The sequence below is a fragment of the Canis lupus genome, chromosome 1 (genome assembly GCF_003254725.2).
Source record: "Canis lupus dingo isolate Sandy chromosome 1, ASM325472v2, whole genome shotgun sequence".
NCBI classification, from domain to species: domain Eukaryota; kingdom Metazoa; phylum Chordata; class Mammalia; order Carnivora; family Canidae; genus Canis; species Canis lupus.
Window position 1 is genome coordinate 59001083 of NC_064243.1, and position 17365 is coordinate 59018447.

At 41.8% G+C, this 17365-nt stretch overlaps 1 protein-coding gene across 9 annotated transcripts in view; it reads right to left on the minus strand.

Moving 5' to 3' along the window:
• Window positions 1-15027, minus strand: part of FAM184A (family with sequence similarity 184 member A) — a 106576-nt gene extending 91549 nt beyond the window's left edge. For 2 of the 9 annotated variants that reach the window (XR_003126413.3, XM_025422877.3), the window contains exon 1: window positions 14836-15020. Coding sequence is in view for 7 of the 9 variants with exons in the window: in XM_025422877.3 (XP_025278662.1) it covers window positions 14836-14994 (159 nt within the window). In the remaining 2 variants the exon portion in view is untranslated. Of the gene's footprint in view, window positions 1-14835 lie in introns of all 9 variants that reach the window. The other 7 variants (XR_007413252.1, XM_025422879.3, XM_025422876.3 and 4 more) reach the window with 5 other exon arrangements.
• Window positions 15028-17365: the final 2338 nt, after the last annotated feature.

A 17365-nucleotide genomic window follows, 5' to 3' on the forward strand; every position in this document is an offset into this window, starting at 1 on the left:
TGCACAATACACTCTTTGGTTTGTTTTGCTTCTTGATATGGTCCTTCCAAGAAACTGTAACCAGATATGCACGAGACAAGCCTGTTATAAGCCCTCAGCCTTTAGGCATTACCTACAATCACACCAATGGTCCTCTCAGTTCCTCTCCCCCAGGTAGAGGCAGGTGTGCTCAGCAGAGGAAATGAAGGACTCAGAAGGCTCGTACTGATCTGGCCAGAGTTTCACTCAGGTAACATGAAACATCAAGAGGGTTGCCAAATGTTGCTTTGTGTCGGGTATGTTTTGTCATGTGTATCTGTGCAATTGAAGGATGAGTTCCAAGACTTCTTTTGTTGCCCACAGTGTCTAGCATTTATTAGACACTCAAAATGGCTACTGCGGGACTATCCATATAGGAATAAAGTACAATAGGCAAAGTTCCATACCTCAGACATGTTAACTCCTGAGGCTATATTTGGCACAATCTCTCTTCTTTTGCTAAATAACTTCAATGCTAGTTTTCTAAAAGAGGTTTAGATTTTATAAAATGTGATTTTCAGATTTAAGTATCAACCAACAAAAAGGTAAAACCTAAAAATATACCCCTATACCTATTAAATAGAATATTGGTATTTTTATTCATCTTATTTTAAGGATGACAAACTATGCAGAAATTTTATATAAACAAATTAAATAATGTTAGAAAAGACCGTTTGATTAAATAATTCACAAATACATGATGTTTTTCTTGAAAATTCTAGTTTCTTGTTTAATACTTATTAAAGACTTTTAATTTTCTAGTTGCTAATAAAAAATTTTTTAAATAAGATTCTGCATTCTTAGACAATATATTCCACCTTTTTGGCCATATGACTGCAGAATGGCTGCAAGCTAAATTCTAGTATCCATCTTCATCCCCTGGTTCCTCTACCACTGGCCTTCCACCCCCTAGCAATCTGAGTCAATATTTAAATATTAGATCAAACACCCATGACCCACCCACACAAATAAAACCTACTCCTTACATTCTCAGAACTCCATGTCTGCCCCTCTCAGCCAAAGACACGGATTCTCTTCCACCAGAAGCCATAGTCTTATGCTGTACCTAACTCATCCTGGGGTCTGGAAGTGATCTGGGCATTCACCTAGTTACTTAATGCTGTCTTCTAAAAGGGCAACATGGCACAGTCAGACAAATCGTTCTATTATTTAGCTTTATTACTCCCCTCCCTCATGATATTAATAAACCAGCCTCAAAGTTACCGCCCACATTCAGTGTAGATTTAGGCATGAGACTCACAAATTTCCCTCCTATCCCAACTGTCATTACCTCAGGTGGTTTCAAAAATACATGAATAATAAAAAGACCAGATCTGAGTGCCTAGGTAGTTCAGTCAGTTATGTGCCTTTGGCTCAGGTCCTGATCCTGGGATGACCCCCACATCAGGCTCCCCGTTCAGCAGCGAGTCTGCTACTTCCTCTCCCTCTGCTCTAATAAGTAACTAAAATATTTAAAAATAAATAAATATATAAGATCACACTTATAAACTTCTTTGTGATTCCTGTCAGTCCCTGTCAACATTCTCAAGATTGTATCCTGCATCTTATTCTAACTTACTCCACCTCAGAAATAGCCCCCTCTCACATTATAACTCCTTGCTGTAAACCCTCAACCTTGGGCATTATCTACATTCACACCAATGGTCCTCTCAAGTCCTAAAATTTCCTTAATCCGTCAACTCTGTCCTAACCTCACTTCCCTCCCCATGTAGCATGCAGTCTAAGGGCAGATTAACCCAACTACTGTCTATTGAAGTCCCTTAACTTTCTTAACTCCAGTCCTTCTGCTACATCCATCAGGCAAAACTCAGACTCTGGAATAACCTTTCATAACTGCTCTCTTCTCTCCTACATTTGAGCAATCATCCTCTCCATGGGACTTTCCAGAAAACTGTGAAGCATTTAAATTAAGACCAAATACCACATCTAATTTCCTCTTGGGACAACACATCTCCCTGGATCTTCTCACTTGTCTCTTGTCAGTGATTTTCTCCTCTTTCCCTCAGCAACTACAATAAATATTTTCTATTCTGTTTGAAGCCCCAACAGCTCATGATTTTAATTACCACTATATGCGAATAACTTTAAAATTTTTATTTCTAATATTGATCTCTCCTTTTAGCTAAAAATGAATATCCAAATGTTTGCTATTTCTACCTGGATTTATGTGGCCATCTCAAACTCTGAATTCATTCTCACTACCATCAATTCTCCTTCTGTCTTGGAAGAAGCTTCTAAAATGGCCTGCACTGATCTTTGCCTCCCAATATTCAAATCTTTGTGTAGTCACCACCTCTAGTATACTGTGGTTGGTTTGTGTAACCAACAGAATGGCAAATATGATGATATATCACTCTATGATTATATTATGAAAAGACTAAAGTTCAAGCATTAGTTTCCTCTTGTTGCTATAACAATTTGTCACAAAGCTAATGGCTTAAAGCAACACAGATTTATTATTCTTACAATCTGCAGGTCTCAAAAGAGTTTCATGGACTAAAATCTGGAGGCTCTTGGGGAGAATTCATTTCCTGCTTTTTCCAGTTCCTGGAGGCCACCTACACCATGGCTCATGGTCATCTCTCATCTTCAAAGTAAGTAATGGCTGGTCAAGTCTTTCTCACATCCCATCACGCTGGCACTGACTTACTTTCCTCCCTCCCTCCTTCCCTCTGAGAAGGATTCTTGTGATTATATTGGCCCCATCCAAATAATCAAGGATAATCCCTCCATTTCAAGATCCCCCACATCTGCAAATGTAAGGTAACAAATTCAAAGACTCCAGGGATTGGGATATAGAGCCTTTTGGGGGTGAGGAAGTGAGGAGTGGCATTATTCTGCCAGAGACCAGTTCCATACTTTTCTCCAGCAATGTTCCACAGTCAAGAAACAGAGAAAACAAATAGCAAGAGTGACTCAGGATTGAAATTAAAGATACACAGTCTTAAAGAGAGCAATAGCAAAGGACAGGCTTGGCTGTAGATCAAAGTCGTACTTTCTCTAGGCCAGTTAATTTTACGAACTCTTCCAAGGCCACAGAGTGCTCTTATCCAGGTTCCTTTCCACCAGTATTTTCTGATAATCACCAGAGGATTGGGACCAAAAAGTACTGACAGATATGAACAACATTGAAAGTACACATTCTTCTAGGTCATGTAAAAACGGCATAGGTCAAGTATAATTATCTGCCAAATTTAAGTTTTCTCAATGTTGCATAAAGTTACTTCAGAAATTTCCAACCAAATGTGCTGAACCCCAGAGAATAAGATTTCTAGTTATCTTTAGATACCTAGACAAAGGCTTTTAACAAAAACAACTCCCACACTGACAGTTGCTGCTGGGAAGGAAGTAACTGCAAACATATATTAAGCAAATGATGAATATAAAAAAAGTCCTAATTTTAATTAAATTAAGTCAACATTATATTTTCAAAGGTTTCACTCCATGCCATGGAATAATTTATGTATTTTATTCCTCTGACCCAGGACAATGTGGTAGATTCAAGTTCAGATCATAAAGATCACAGTTTATATACAAGGGGAGAATCCTGTAATTTTGTCTCATGTTTATGATTGTAGGGTGGTGCTTGGTAACTGGCAACTCACACAAAAGATGAATATTCCTGCCCCCACTATCTTTTCCACCCCTTTTATCTGTGGGTGCTTAGTGAGATAATAAGAGTCAAAGTCACACTCATGTGAGGGTGTTCAGCATATTATTAATAAGAGTCATAGTCACGGAGGCCCATAATAACAACAGCTGAAAAACCAGAGTAGGGGCTAAGTAAATAGCAGATTCAAAGGTCTGTATACATTTTTAGTACAGTAGAGCCTCATTATGCGGATTCCATATTTCCAAGTTTGCCTACTTGCTAAAATTTATATGTAACCTCACAATCTAACACTCATAGCACATTAGATAAGCTTCATTCACGCATGAGTTACACTGCTGTTGCTTATGAGTTCACCCTTCATGAATAGAGAATATGTATTAAATAGGTGCCATTAAACAGAAATACATAAAACAAGGTTAGGTATTGAATGGTTGATGAAAATGTGACCAGAGAGTGTCAGGAACATAACCCTGTATTTCCCCTAGAACATAACTTGATAGAACATAACCATCTCAATGAGAATCAACTATATTTATTTGTTGTTAAACCTTTACTTTTGATAGCTGTGGTCCCTGATAATACAAACTATATCTCCATCAAAAAAGAAAATATATACTAAAACACACTTTAAAAAAAAGATTTATTTATTTGAGAGAGAGAGAAAAAAAAAAAAAACAGTGTGTATGAGCAGGGGAAGGGGCAGAAGGAGAGACGGGGAAAATAGACACCACGCTGAGCACAGAGCCCAATAGGGGGCTCAATCCCAGGACCCTGAGAGTTCATGACCTGAGCCAAAGCCAAGACTGGATGTTCAACCAACTGAGCCACCCAGGAGCCCCAACATACTTGTTAAAGGCTGAACCAAGGGTTAGGGGCCTGGAAAATGGATAGAAATTGACATTTACTGACCTCCTCTCCTGTACAAATTACCTCATTTAGTCTCTATAATAATCCTATGAGGTAGGCTTTGTTATTCTCATTTTACAGATGAGAAGACTGAAGCTCTCACAGGTTAAAATTTATTAAAGGTCAAACACTATTAAGCGGTGAACCTGAAATTCAGACTGGGGTCTAACCTACTGAACCCATACCTCTAATCTGTATAATGGACACAGCTGCCTCACTGGGCCATATGGCTCTGGGACTATGGTTCTCTGGCCTTCCCATGAGAGACCTAAACCTAATACTGACCCATTAACTCCTGGGTTTTGGAAGACTGAAGTTTCCCCCTACCTTCTTTAAGCTGTGGACGAATATGTTACATATTTATAACCAGAGAATGTGTCAATGTTATTCTTTAAATTATTTAAAATCTTATTGAAGAGGACACTGGAAAGCACTAGCCTAGTTTCTTTAAGAAAATTAGATACATAAGTTATGTATGTTGCCCATAATTAACTTTTTAAAATTTGTCAGATTAATCTGCTGATTAAAATGTTTACCTACTTTATTCTGATCATATTTTCTCACAAGTCTATTGGAAAAAATGAAAAATATATGTAGTCCAGAAGTGGAATGATAAAATACTATTAATAAAAAATCAGGGCAGCCCCGGTGGCTCAGCGGTTTAGCGCCGCCTACAGCTCAGGGCGTGATCCTGGAGACCCGGGATCGAGTCCCACGTCGGGCTCCCTGCATGGAGCCTGCTTCTCCCTCTGCCTGTGTCTCTGCCTCTCTCTCCTCTCTGTGTATTCTCATGAATAAATAAATAAAATCTAAAAAAAAAAAAAAAAAAATCAATAGTGCCTAGCACAGCATCTTTCATGGACTAGGCCTCCAACAGAAGTTTACCAATCATACAGATCTATACACTCTATTTTAGGCATATTTAGGTGTATCTTCTTTTGTTACTCTGGGTAGACCATTATATCAAACACACATGTATACATGCACACACACACAACTTCTCAAAATCACATGCACTGTTTTTAAAGTGTTTCACTAGAGAAAACATCTAAGAATAAGAATGGGATACTTTAGTGTTTAAGTGTTTAGCGTTTCATTTATGAAATGTTTTCTGAGAGACATGAAATTCTGTTACCAAGTACTTCAGGAGGAACAGAATTAAAAATGCAAATAATGTGAGCACACAGATACACATTCAGCAGAATAAACTAAATATTCCCAACCAGAAAGTCAATGTCTAAAATTTGTTCATATTCCAACTTTGTGCTTCAAGAGGGGCAGAGCAAATAAAAAAAGGAGTAACAGAATTTGTCCAGAAATAAAATTTCAGGGGATCCCTGGGTGGCTCAGCAGTTTAGCACCAACCTTGGGCCCAGGGCGTGATCCTGGAGACCGGGGATCGAGTCCCACATCGGGCTCCCTGCAGGGAGCCTGCTTCTCCCTCTGCCTGTGTCTCTGCCTCTCTCTCTTTCTGTGTCTCTCATGAATAAATAAATAAAATATTTAAAAAAAAGAAAGAAAATTTCAGATTCCATGTAACTTATGAATGGTACGGTTTAAATGTAAGTATATTATCTTGGAAAGCAGAAAATTATTAATACCTATGGTAACTTCTTGTCAACTAAAATAACTCATTTTCCAATAATTCTGAATAGGGTTTATCCTAATAATTTACTAAAATTATCAATTTTACAGATAACTTAAATATTAGCAATGTATTTTTGTAAAGCAAATTTTCATTTTCAAACCTTTTTAACCTCAGAAATGGTATACATACAAACAAGGAAATACAGATTTGTAATTTTTAGAAGTCATTAAAATTCCTATCTTCTCTATAATAAATTAGGTGGCATATCAGGACCTGAGTCCAAACTGTCCAAATCCCAAGTATTGTGGTTGATCACTAAGTCTTTCACTTTTCCAGCTACTATAGGTTCTTTGGTAGTTTTAACCTCCCTTAGTATCTCAAGATAAAGGTAAAAAATGTAGGACAAAAATTTACACATTCAACTTCACTAATATTATATGTTCTTGACAAAGCTTTAGTAGGAAAGATATAATCAATAATGAAGTTTGAGACCTACAAATGATAGCACTGTCATAGTTTAATAGAAAGCTAAGAATATAAAGTTTATCTTTTTGAAGATTTTATTTATTCACGAGAGACACAGAGAGAGGCAGAGACATAGGCAGAGTGAGAAGCAGGCTCCCTGCAGGGAGCTCGATGCAGGACTGGATCCCAGGAGCCCAGGATCACACCGTGAACCAAAGGCAGACGCTCAACCACTGAGCCACCCAGGCCTTCTAAAATATTTGCTTTGGTCTCAAATGTTAAGTATACCAAAATACTGACAACAATTGGCAATCCCCAATCTGCAAAGACTGGTGTTCCCAAAATTAATTTTTTATATACTAATTGATTGGCAGTCAGAGGCTGTTTTCCAATAATACTTAAAGAACTGTTATGTTCCCCGGTCAATCTAAAAAAGTCTCTGTGGCTCAACTCACATTTGCAACATAAAATACTGTCTCCCACCTTTCCTCAGGTGTTATCTCCAAAAAGGACTAGAGAGTAACAATTCAGATAGAATTATTTAATGTCCTTCTCACTCATAAGTGGTCTACACAATAAAAACTTCCTGTGGTAAAAAAACAAATATGGCATTAACAAATCTCCATCATTCACATCAGTCCCATTTCATGGCCTAAGATCCAAGTTTATGTGAATGTTCAAAGATTAGAAACTTTTTAGATCTTATAAGATAAATTGAAAAGACAGAATATCATTTAATTCTCCCTGCCCTCCCCCCCACCACTTTCTACTGTCATTCAGAATTAAAGTGACCAGATTGTGAGGCACTTGGGTGGCTCAGTCAGTTGAGTGGTTGACTCAATTTCAGCTCAGATCGTGATCTCAGGGTCCTAGGACTGAGACCTGTGTCAGGTTCCTCACTCAGCAGGGAGTCTGCTTAAAAAGTCTCTCTTCCTCTCCCTCTACCCCTCCTCATGCATGCTCACTTGCCCTTTCTCAAATAAATAAATCTTAAAAAGAAAATTACCAGAATGCTTCGCTCACATTTTGCTGAAACTTTATCCTTCATATCACTTATTAAGAGGCTGGCAACTAGAAGACTGTAAAGGATTTTCATAAACAAAAAACACAGAAAGAGGGATGGAGGAAGAAAAAAATCAGAAAACTTCCAAATTCCTGTCTTCAGGAATGAGATCTAAGCAATGATCCAATTAAGAAAGCAAGCAAAGGAAAAACATTTAAAATAATCACCCAGTAGTAACTTTGACACCAAGCATGACAGTCTCCAAATCAAAGTAATTAAAACATTTTCTAAGTCTGGAATGACTAAAGCTGTTAATAAAAACATAAAAATATTATGACATTTATCTGAAATTACATAAAAATAGCTCTGTTACAAGCTTTCCCAAGCCACAATTACATACGATACAACCTATAAATCCAGAGGTTGTTCGGTGTATGGGAGAGGCGGCACATGGGTTCACTGTCACCAGAAGTCTGTGATTCAGATGGTAAACACATGGTTTCAGCATGAGGAAATGAAGAGTAATATTAGAAGGCAGACACGGGGAAAAGAGATCTCAGCACAGCTGCCCTTCTCTTCTACTAATCCAGACACCTAGGTCGTGTTCAGGTTTTGCCAGCGACAAGCTGTGCAATCTTCAAATGACTTTGGGCCCTCAACTTCCACATGCATAAAATGGGCGGGTTAGGCTGGTCAGAATCTGTGGTTTCTTCCAGCTCTAAACCTTTTAATTATAAAGGCAGTTCCTTTACAAGCATTTGGACAATTGATAAACAGCGTATCAAGTTTTTGTGCCCATTGGTAAAATACAAGATATTAATTCAAACCGCTCAACTACAACTAAAAGATTACATCAAAGGTACTGCATATGAGAATGGCAAAGCTGCAACGAAACAAAGGGGGAAAAGATATTCGGTATGTGCTAAACTGAAACAATCCAGGTCATAACCAAAACCAAACAGCATTATGGAACAGTATCTAGGTAATTCCAACTAGTAAAATATGGGTTGTATTTAATGCATAGAAAATACAATTGTTTGAAAATCTCACTAGTATATTAACATAGTCTGGTTTGGGATATAGTAAAAGCAGTTAGTATTAAATGGTCATAAGACTATTTTTTTATTTGCTAAGAACCTGGTATCAATTACCTAACTTTTGCAACGACAAATAATATTTAAATTTTAGACAAGGTGCTTTATACTTTTATTTTTACATGAAAAATATAAGTATATTATGAAATAATATAGCTTTTGAAGCAGTTTAAGAGGAAGCCAATAAAACATATAAATATGTAAAAGTAATTTAACTCAGGGGCACCTGGGTGGTTCAATAGGTTAAAGCATCTGCCTTCAGCTCAGGTCATGATCCCATGGAACCCAGTCAGCAGGGAGTCTGCTTCCTCTCCCTCTGTACCTTCCCCCCCTTCATGCTCTAACGCTGTCTCTCTCTCAAATGAATAAAATCTTAAAAAAAAAAAAAAAAAAAAAGTAATTCAATTCAGCTGAAATGATCTAGCATTAACCCAGAAGAATAGCTGATACAGTCCTCAGGAATATTTACTAACTCTACTGTATAACAAAATCACTTGGTACAGCATCATTAATATCACCACCACCACCATCAATAAATATTAAGCTTTTATACTATGCACAATGTATTCATATTAAAGTTACATGAAAAATAGTCTCTACAGATGAGGAAATTACATTTAAATGAGAGAAACAAGAAATATTTATAAACAAAATAAACATTATTTTACAAATCTGTATTATTAAGTATCAACAAGAAGTAAGACAATAAACGTTACAGTAATTCAGAGTTAAGCAAACCTAACAAGGCCTAGGTTGTTCAGGTTGTTCAGGGCAGTTTATTATTTGTTTCTTTGGGGGCTGGGGGGCAGGACATAAACTGAGTACTAAAAGAAGACTTTTAAGAAGGACTTGATGCTGAGCATGGAGCACACACACAGAAACTCCTGCTCTTTGGAACCTTATAGCCTACCTTATACTAGTAATGTCAGTTAGTGATGGCTAGACTGAACTGTATCAAAAGTACAATCACCTAAGGAGGCAATGGATGAGCCACTAATGTAACAAGATATTAAAAAGGAAGTTTCTATTGAGAACAAAAGACAACTGACATTTTAAAACAAGTGCCAGAATATTCTCAAAGTTTAAAAAAAAAAAAGGCAGTCTAAAGAGAAGAGTCTTGAAATGTGCTACCTCCTACACCCAGTATTAGTGAGAAAAGTCTCAAAGAGGTTACAGAGCAGAGTTTTGGAGAATGTTTCCTTGGGGACAGCTACAGGAACAAGTATCTTGCCTTCAAGAGAAAGGACAGATGCTTGCCACTCACCTAAGGCCTGGAGGAAAAGGTTTTGATGGGACTACTTGAAGACCTTGATATGTGTCTCAAGCACTTAGAAGAGCACACTGAAGTGGCACCTGATTCATCCTTGAAAAATCTAAAGAATGAGAAGCTGGATGAAAAGGCATGTGAGAGAAAATGAGAGATGCTGAATTTGGACCAGTACCAGAGTCTGCCTGAACACAGAATGAATGCTCCCTCTGGACCAACGTGGGCCCTGTGGGAAAGACACAGAGTAAGCCAGGGTGGGATCATCTGGGCCTATCCAAGAGGGTTACCTGACGTGGAATAGATCTCAGCAAAATAAACACGAGGGCCCTGGCAGATCAAAGAAGCTGAGGAAGAAGTAAGAACCAGCCAGAATACAGATGCATTCTCACTGTCAAGCAACCTGAGGAATCCTGAGCAATGAGGGTGGGAGGTGGAAGATGCAGGACTGAAAGAATGAGCTTTAAATGTGGGTCAAATCCACAATAGCACTGAAGCTAAATCACCATGCACTGTTCAAATAAAGTTTGCTGCCCGTCTTTTCCCTCTTCCCTTCTTCCTTGTCCAATGAGGGGGGGAGGGGTATTAAACTGTGATTGGCAAAACAAAGCAAGAAGAGTAGAAAAGCCTCGCCAGAAGAAAAAAGTCAATGATGCCCCCCTTCCTCAATTATCTGCTTCCCCCTTACAATAAATAGGCAGAGCTGGGAATGGACATAGGAGGCTAGCTGCATCCTTAACGTAGGTTTGGCTTGGGGGTTTTATTCCTTGGCACTGAATATTTTACTTTTATTTTTAAATTTTTAAGTAATCTCTACACTCAACGTGGGGCTCAAACTTACAACCTCAAGATCAAGAATACCATGCTCTTCTAACAGAGCCAGCCAGGCATCCCAGCACTGGACATTTTAATAATCAAATTGAGACTTCTCCTATTTAATTACTGAAGGACAATTCATATGATCTAAAAGCAACCAGAAAAGTCAAGTTTTTCTATGGGCAGAGGATGAGCCAGCCTCACAGAGTAAACTGAAAGGGACAGTGAGTAGCACACAAAAAAAGCTGTTTTATAATTACTTTCCACAAGTTTTGCTATTCACTCTAACGCACTAAAGAAGCAACACAGTGGAGTACTTCTCTAAGTACACAAATACAATCCCACTAAACATAACTCAACCCATCCAACTTCTTTGCCTATCCTGAGATGGTTCAGCCATTAACAATCCCAGAAACTTGCCAAGACATGACTCAAGAATCTAACAGTAATTCTTAAAATTTAGTAAGAGTAGCCTAAATAGGGCAGCCCCATTGACCCAGTGGTTTAGCGCCGCCTTCAGCCTGGGGTGTGATCCTGGAGACCCGAGATCGAGTCCCACGTCCTCGGGCTCCCTGCATGGAGCCTGCTTCTCCCTCTGCTTGTATCTCTGCCTCTCTCTCTCATGAATAAATAAAATCTTAAAAAAAAAAAAAAAAAAAAAAAGAGTAGCCTAAATAGAACAGATTCACTTTAAAAGGCAGGGACTGTGTCTTGCTCTCTGCTAGATCTCTAACACTTAGCAAAATGTCCCTTACATAAAAGGTGCTTTAAAAACCACTACTGGTCTCCTTTCTAGGAAATGGCTGCTATGTTAAGTTCTAAGGAAACAGAACCTGAACAAATATGTCTGCAGCTGAGATGGCTTTTTAGTTAAAAATATACTGAGTCTTACTAGGTACAAAATTGTAATACAGATTACTTTCATCCATATCCTTTCCTAGCTATCCAAGTATCTGAAAAATGCATGTATTTTCAATACTGTACTACAACAATGTGGAATACATGGGAAAACTTTAAACTCTGGTACTCAAATAGAACAATTACTGTAAATATTTTTAAAGAGTTTCCTAGAAAACTCTCAAAAGAACTACAATATAACAATGCTATTAAATGCAGACTAGTTTAAAAAGGAGCATTTTAAAAATATATCATCCAGTATTTTACTAATACTTTGTTGCCACAGATTCTCTTTCAGTGACAGCCTGACTTAAGAGCCTTAGAAAGTTATAGTATAATCACTCCTCTTTTAAAGATTAGGAAACTGAGGCTCAGAATTTAGTGACCTGCCCTAGGTCATATTACTAGTAAGCAGCAGAACAGGAGTTTTAACTCAAGACAGATTCCCAAGCCATGTTAACTATAATGTTGAAGAGCTGAGTACTACTGACTCATTTCCAAAAGATATAAAATCCTATTTTAATGTTTATGTCTAATTTTGAAATATAAGCTAAGCTTCCAATCTACCTCTACTGATGTGAATTTATTACCAAGCTCTTCACGAGTGAAAATTCTATGCAGTAGATACCAGTAAAGTTTGTAAGAGTTGACATATTACTCGTGAGATCATTCTTATAGTATTTACAAGAAGTGTACATGACTGTAAAATTTGACAGTCTCCAAAATAACACATAAGGGAAGCATGCCTTATTGTATGCTTCAGAAACTAACGGGTGTTGGCTGCAACAGAGTCCTATTATCTGATGATTTCATTCTCATATCTTAGTAATAAATGCAAGAGACACGGGTAGGAGCAACCCTAGATATTCCAGTAGAATTCAGTGCTTCTCAACATGGAATGAGCCCTCATACCTCCCGGGGAACATATGGCAATGTCTAGAGACATGTGTACTGTCAAGATGGTGTGTGCAGGTGTGGGGTGCTACTGGAATCTACAAGGTAGCACCAGGAATCCAGGAAGGCTGTTAAACTCCTATAATGCACAGGGTAGCCCTGCCTGCTCCATACAAGGAATTAGACAATTCAAAATGTCAATAGTGCCAAGGCTGAGAAACTTTAGCACAAGGGATTAAATGTCTGAGGTATTTAGCAGAGGAGTGGCATGAGTTTTCAGAGATTGTAACTATGAACACTAAGTCAAGAGTCCAACTAACACTTAGTAGAGATTAGGTATAGCACTCAAGCCTTGATGAGCACTGGTATGGGGGCAGCTTCTTGTCTCACTAGATTTAAGGTGGGTAAACAGAGAATATGATAGCTTCTAACAGTACTCTCAAATTTAACAGTTGTGCTGAATTTTTTTTCTGGTAAAAAAGAACAGAATATTGAAAAAGCATCAGTAAAAAGAAAAGTAGTTTACTGGAGAGATGAGAAACCTCGTTACACTGCACACAGTTCCACTACCAACTTCTTGAGTGTTTCTGTTACTTACAGTAGGAATCTAGAGGGTTACAATTTACAATCAGAACAATGAGTGTTATGTACACACCATGAGAAAGTCAGAATACATAAACATCCACGTACGCCATTCTGAACATCATTATTCTGAAGACTAAACATGATTTCAGGAAACCTGGTTTTGAGATCCCAAATGTATAGTTGCCCTGATGGTATACTATTGTTCCTTCTTGGGCCTTCCTTTCTCTGAATATCGAGACCATCCATCACAAGAGGAAACAGTAAAAACCGGGCACATAGCGAGCTCTGAGACAGCGTGGACCTAAAACAAAAATCAGAAAACAAAATTCCCCCCAGTGTTGCCTTGTTCGGGATGGCTGAGTTTTACCACTAGGTACTTGCTCCTATTCCTTTGCTCTTCTGGTGAAGCCCTCACTCCTCAGTTCTTTCAGGTTACTTTTCATTCTACCCTTGATCACATTTCTTCACAAAAATCTTATTTTTTTACCAACTCTTTCCAGCCCCATTTTACTTCCATTTCTCTTTTTTTTAATTTTTTTTTTTTATTTTTTTTACCAACTCTGTTTTACTTTACCGTCTCAACAGCCTCAACTAGTACTGAAATTACAGAATGGGAATTTGGGAGTTGAAAAGAGACTTCGGGGCAGCCTGGGTGGCTCAGCGGTTTAGCGTCTGCCTTCAGCCCAGGGTGTGATCCTGGAGACCGGGGATCGAGTCCCACCTCAGGCTGCCTGTGTGGAGCCTGCTTCTCCCTCTGCCTGTGTCTCTCATAAATAAATAAAATCTTAAAAAAAAAAAAAAAGAGAAGAAAAGAAAGAAAGAAAGAAAAAAGAAAAGAAAAGAGACTTCGGGGTTTACCTATTTAGTAAACGCCCAGGATGCTCACCTCTCGTCATACCTAGGCCACTAACAAGTGGTTAGGCGACTCAGCTTAATTAAACACATTAAGATCGCCTCTACTAACTTTCAGACACCAGGGATCACCTGTTCGCAGTTAATGGGGACTGAACGATTGCTCCTGAGATCTAAGCAGAGCAATAGAATCAATCAGTCGGTCTGAAACGCTCTTGCTTCGCAAGATACCAACTCCTTCTCACCACAGGCAGCCAGTTAAGTAGAAAGAGGCTCACCATTCTAAACTACCCTTGACCAAATCTGCTGGCTTATATGCGCTTTGAAAATTATCTTTTGACAGATCCAAACATTTAACGGAGTGCAGACACGATTCATCTAAGAAGCCTTGCCTGACGTTCTGTCAGAATTAAGGAATGACTCATTAGAAATCTCCCCAAATGGCACGCAAGGTGGGTCTGACCCTCCTACGTGGCTCAGGTTTATGCTCCCCCTAAGCGCGTGACCGGGGTGGAGGGGTGGGGGGAGACGGCACTGATTTAACTGGGCAGGTCCTGGGTCACGTTGGGTCGAACACGGTTCTGTACTTCATCCGGCGGAGTGAAGGCTCGTGGAGTCCGGGCAGGTGCAGGAGCCCGAAACTACAGTGACTTCTCGTCGTGCGATAAGGGGCGTGGAGAGATCCTCATCTGCAGGTCCCGCGAGCCCAGCCGAGCCTCCGGGGCGTCCGGATGGCCAGGGACGTCTCCGGGGCTCCCGCCCAGTCTGCCGGGGTCTTGGGGGCCTCGCGGCCGTGCCACCCCGCCGCCGCCTCCTTACCTTGGTGAGCTGCGCGATTTTCTTGCTCATTTTCAGGTGCAGGTCCTGGCTGTAGTCCAAGCCGTGCCCCGCCTGCGCCGCGGCGGCCGGCGAGGGCGCGAATTTGGCCGCCGCGCCGCCGTAATGCTGCGGCTGCCAGCTCGGGCCCGGGGTCGCCATCTTCCCGGCAGACCCCGGCCGGGGCGCAGCTCCTCGCGCTCCGGGGGCACGGCGGGGCGGCGGCGGCGGCCGGGGGGCAAGGCCCGGGGCGGCCGCTGCGGGACCCGACCCCCGGCGCCTGTCGGCCGCGGCAGCCCTCCGGCCCGCGACGCCCCCCCGGGTCACCCCGGTCCGGGGACGGGGCAGCCCCGCCGGGCCGAGGCCGCGGACCACAGGGGCGCGGGGGGGGGCGGGCCGCGGTGCACGGCCCGGCCGCTCTCGCCCGCTCTTCAGCTGACGCCTGGCGGGGGCGTCGAGGGCCGCGCGGCCCCGCAGGTCCCGCTCCCACCTGGCACCACAGAGCCGGCGAGACCGGCGCCGCCGGGGCTGCGGAGGGAGGAGGAGGGAGGCGGGGACGCGGAGGAGGACACGGGAGCAGCGGCGCCGCCGTTACCAGGGCGCGCGGGGGCGGGGCGCGGGGCGCGCGGGGCGGCGACGTCATCCCTGCGCGGCCAAGCCCCGCCCCCCGCGGCCAAGCCCCGCCCCCCGCAGCCCCGTGGCGGGCGCTGCGCTCCGGGAGGCCCCGCCCACAGGTGGGCGGGGGGCGGGGGGTCCTCGGGGGGTCCGCGGGCCCCAGCTCCGGCGGGCAGCCCCAAGTCCGCGAGCGAGGACGGGCTGCGGTCCCTCCGGTTTGCAGAGCCCTGGCCGGTTTGCTGAGGCTTTCCACGGGCAGCCTCGCGCGCGGGCGGGGGCCGAGTGGCTCCTGCCCCAGGCGGGCGGCGAGCTCCGCTCCGACCCCCTCCCTCCCAGGGCCGGCCTCAGCGCCTCGGACTCGGGCAGTGCAGTAGCCCGGGACGCAGTAATCCCTGCCTTGCACCTTTCGGACTCCTACAAATAGGATGGTTATTTGCAGTGTGCTTGGGCCGACCCGTGCCCTCTGCACATCGCGAGTGTCGGTGTAGGGAGACAGCACACGCCTCATCAGTTAGTATAGCGCTGCACCCCGACGTTTCCCCCCAGCCTTAGCGGAGACGGAGGCAATTATATACGAAATCGAGTTGGCTGGAAGTAAAAGGGAGAAACAGAAGATGGAACACGATGCCAGCTCCTTAAGGATTTGGGGCCGGGCCAAAGTGTGTCATTACTTGTGCATTTGCACCTCTCTAAATGTGTTATTTCCTAATGAGCTTCTCCTCACATCCCTACCACCCCCACCCCCGTAAGTCAAATGATTTATTTTAAGTGTATCCTGTGTTGAAGCAAATAAGTTGGGTTTTGGAGGTTTTTTTAGATTTTTATTTATTTATTCATGAGACACAGAGGCAGAGGGAGAAGCAGGCTCCATGCAGGGAGCCCCACGTGGGACTCGATCTCGGGTCTCCAGAATCAGGCCCTGGGCCCAAGGCAGGCGCTAAACCGCGGCGCCACCCGGGCTGCCCAAATAAATCGTTTTAGGACAATCTTAGCACAAACTTTAAAAATGTAGAATTGTACCTATTTTAAGACTCTTTCTCTCCAGGCAGTTTTGCAGAACTGAATTCCTCCATGTTATCATATGTGATTTCTCTTTAGCCTGCAACTAACTAAATCATGGTATAAATCTGAGATTATTAACAAATCCAGCTGGGACCCAAATTATCATTGTCTGCTACAAAATCTAAACCAACAAGGTGAAGATTGAATAGCATCATGAAGTACTTCCAGAATTCTTGGAATTCCAGAAAGGAAGAATGAAATTGGCCACATCTTATCCCAGATGCTAGGTACTCAGCCCTTCTATAACCCCCATCTGCCATAGGCCTTCCAGAAAATAAGTTGTCTAGTTCCAAGGTTCTGAATGGAGCAGATGGCCAGAAACAAATATGCAGATTTTGCTCTGTTCTTAAGCTCTAATAATTTAATGAAATTAAAGAGAATTAGGAGCTAGTGTTATTTCATCAAATTCTAGGCATAGAAGATTCACAATCATTTTAGAACTCTTATATCCTTTACATTCTAAGCAGAAATATATGCTCAAAAGACTCCTTGTTAAATTTTTATAGCTAAGTCTTGCTAGGGCAAAGAAGGTGTTTTTGGTTTTGTCTCTATGATATAGTGGAAAGAATATAATACTGGAAATAAGGAGACCATGTATAGCCTCAGCTGAGTCACTGAACCTGTTTGCCTCCTCTGAAACAAGACAGTATTTAGCGGTCTCTTCCCTCTAACTTGACAATTAGAGCTTGAGGCCCTGGTTTACACTGAACCCTATCACATGAGGTCCTGCCATCAACTATACAGCATAGCCCAAGAAGAGCCTTTTCCTAAATACTATGCTCACAAGACACCCAGTGTCATTCCACGAATTTAATATTTTTGTCCTACCACAGAGGGATAACACAGGTCATCTGGT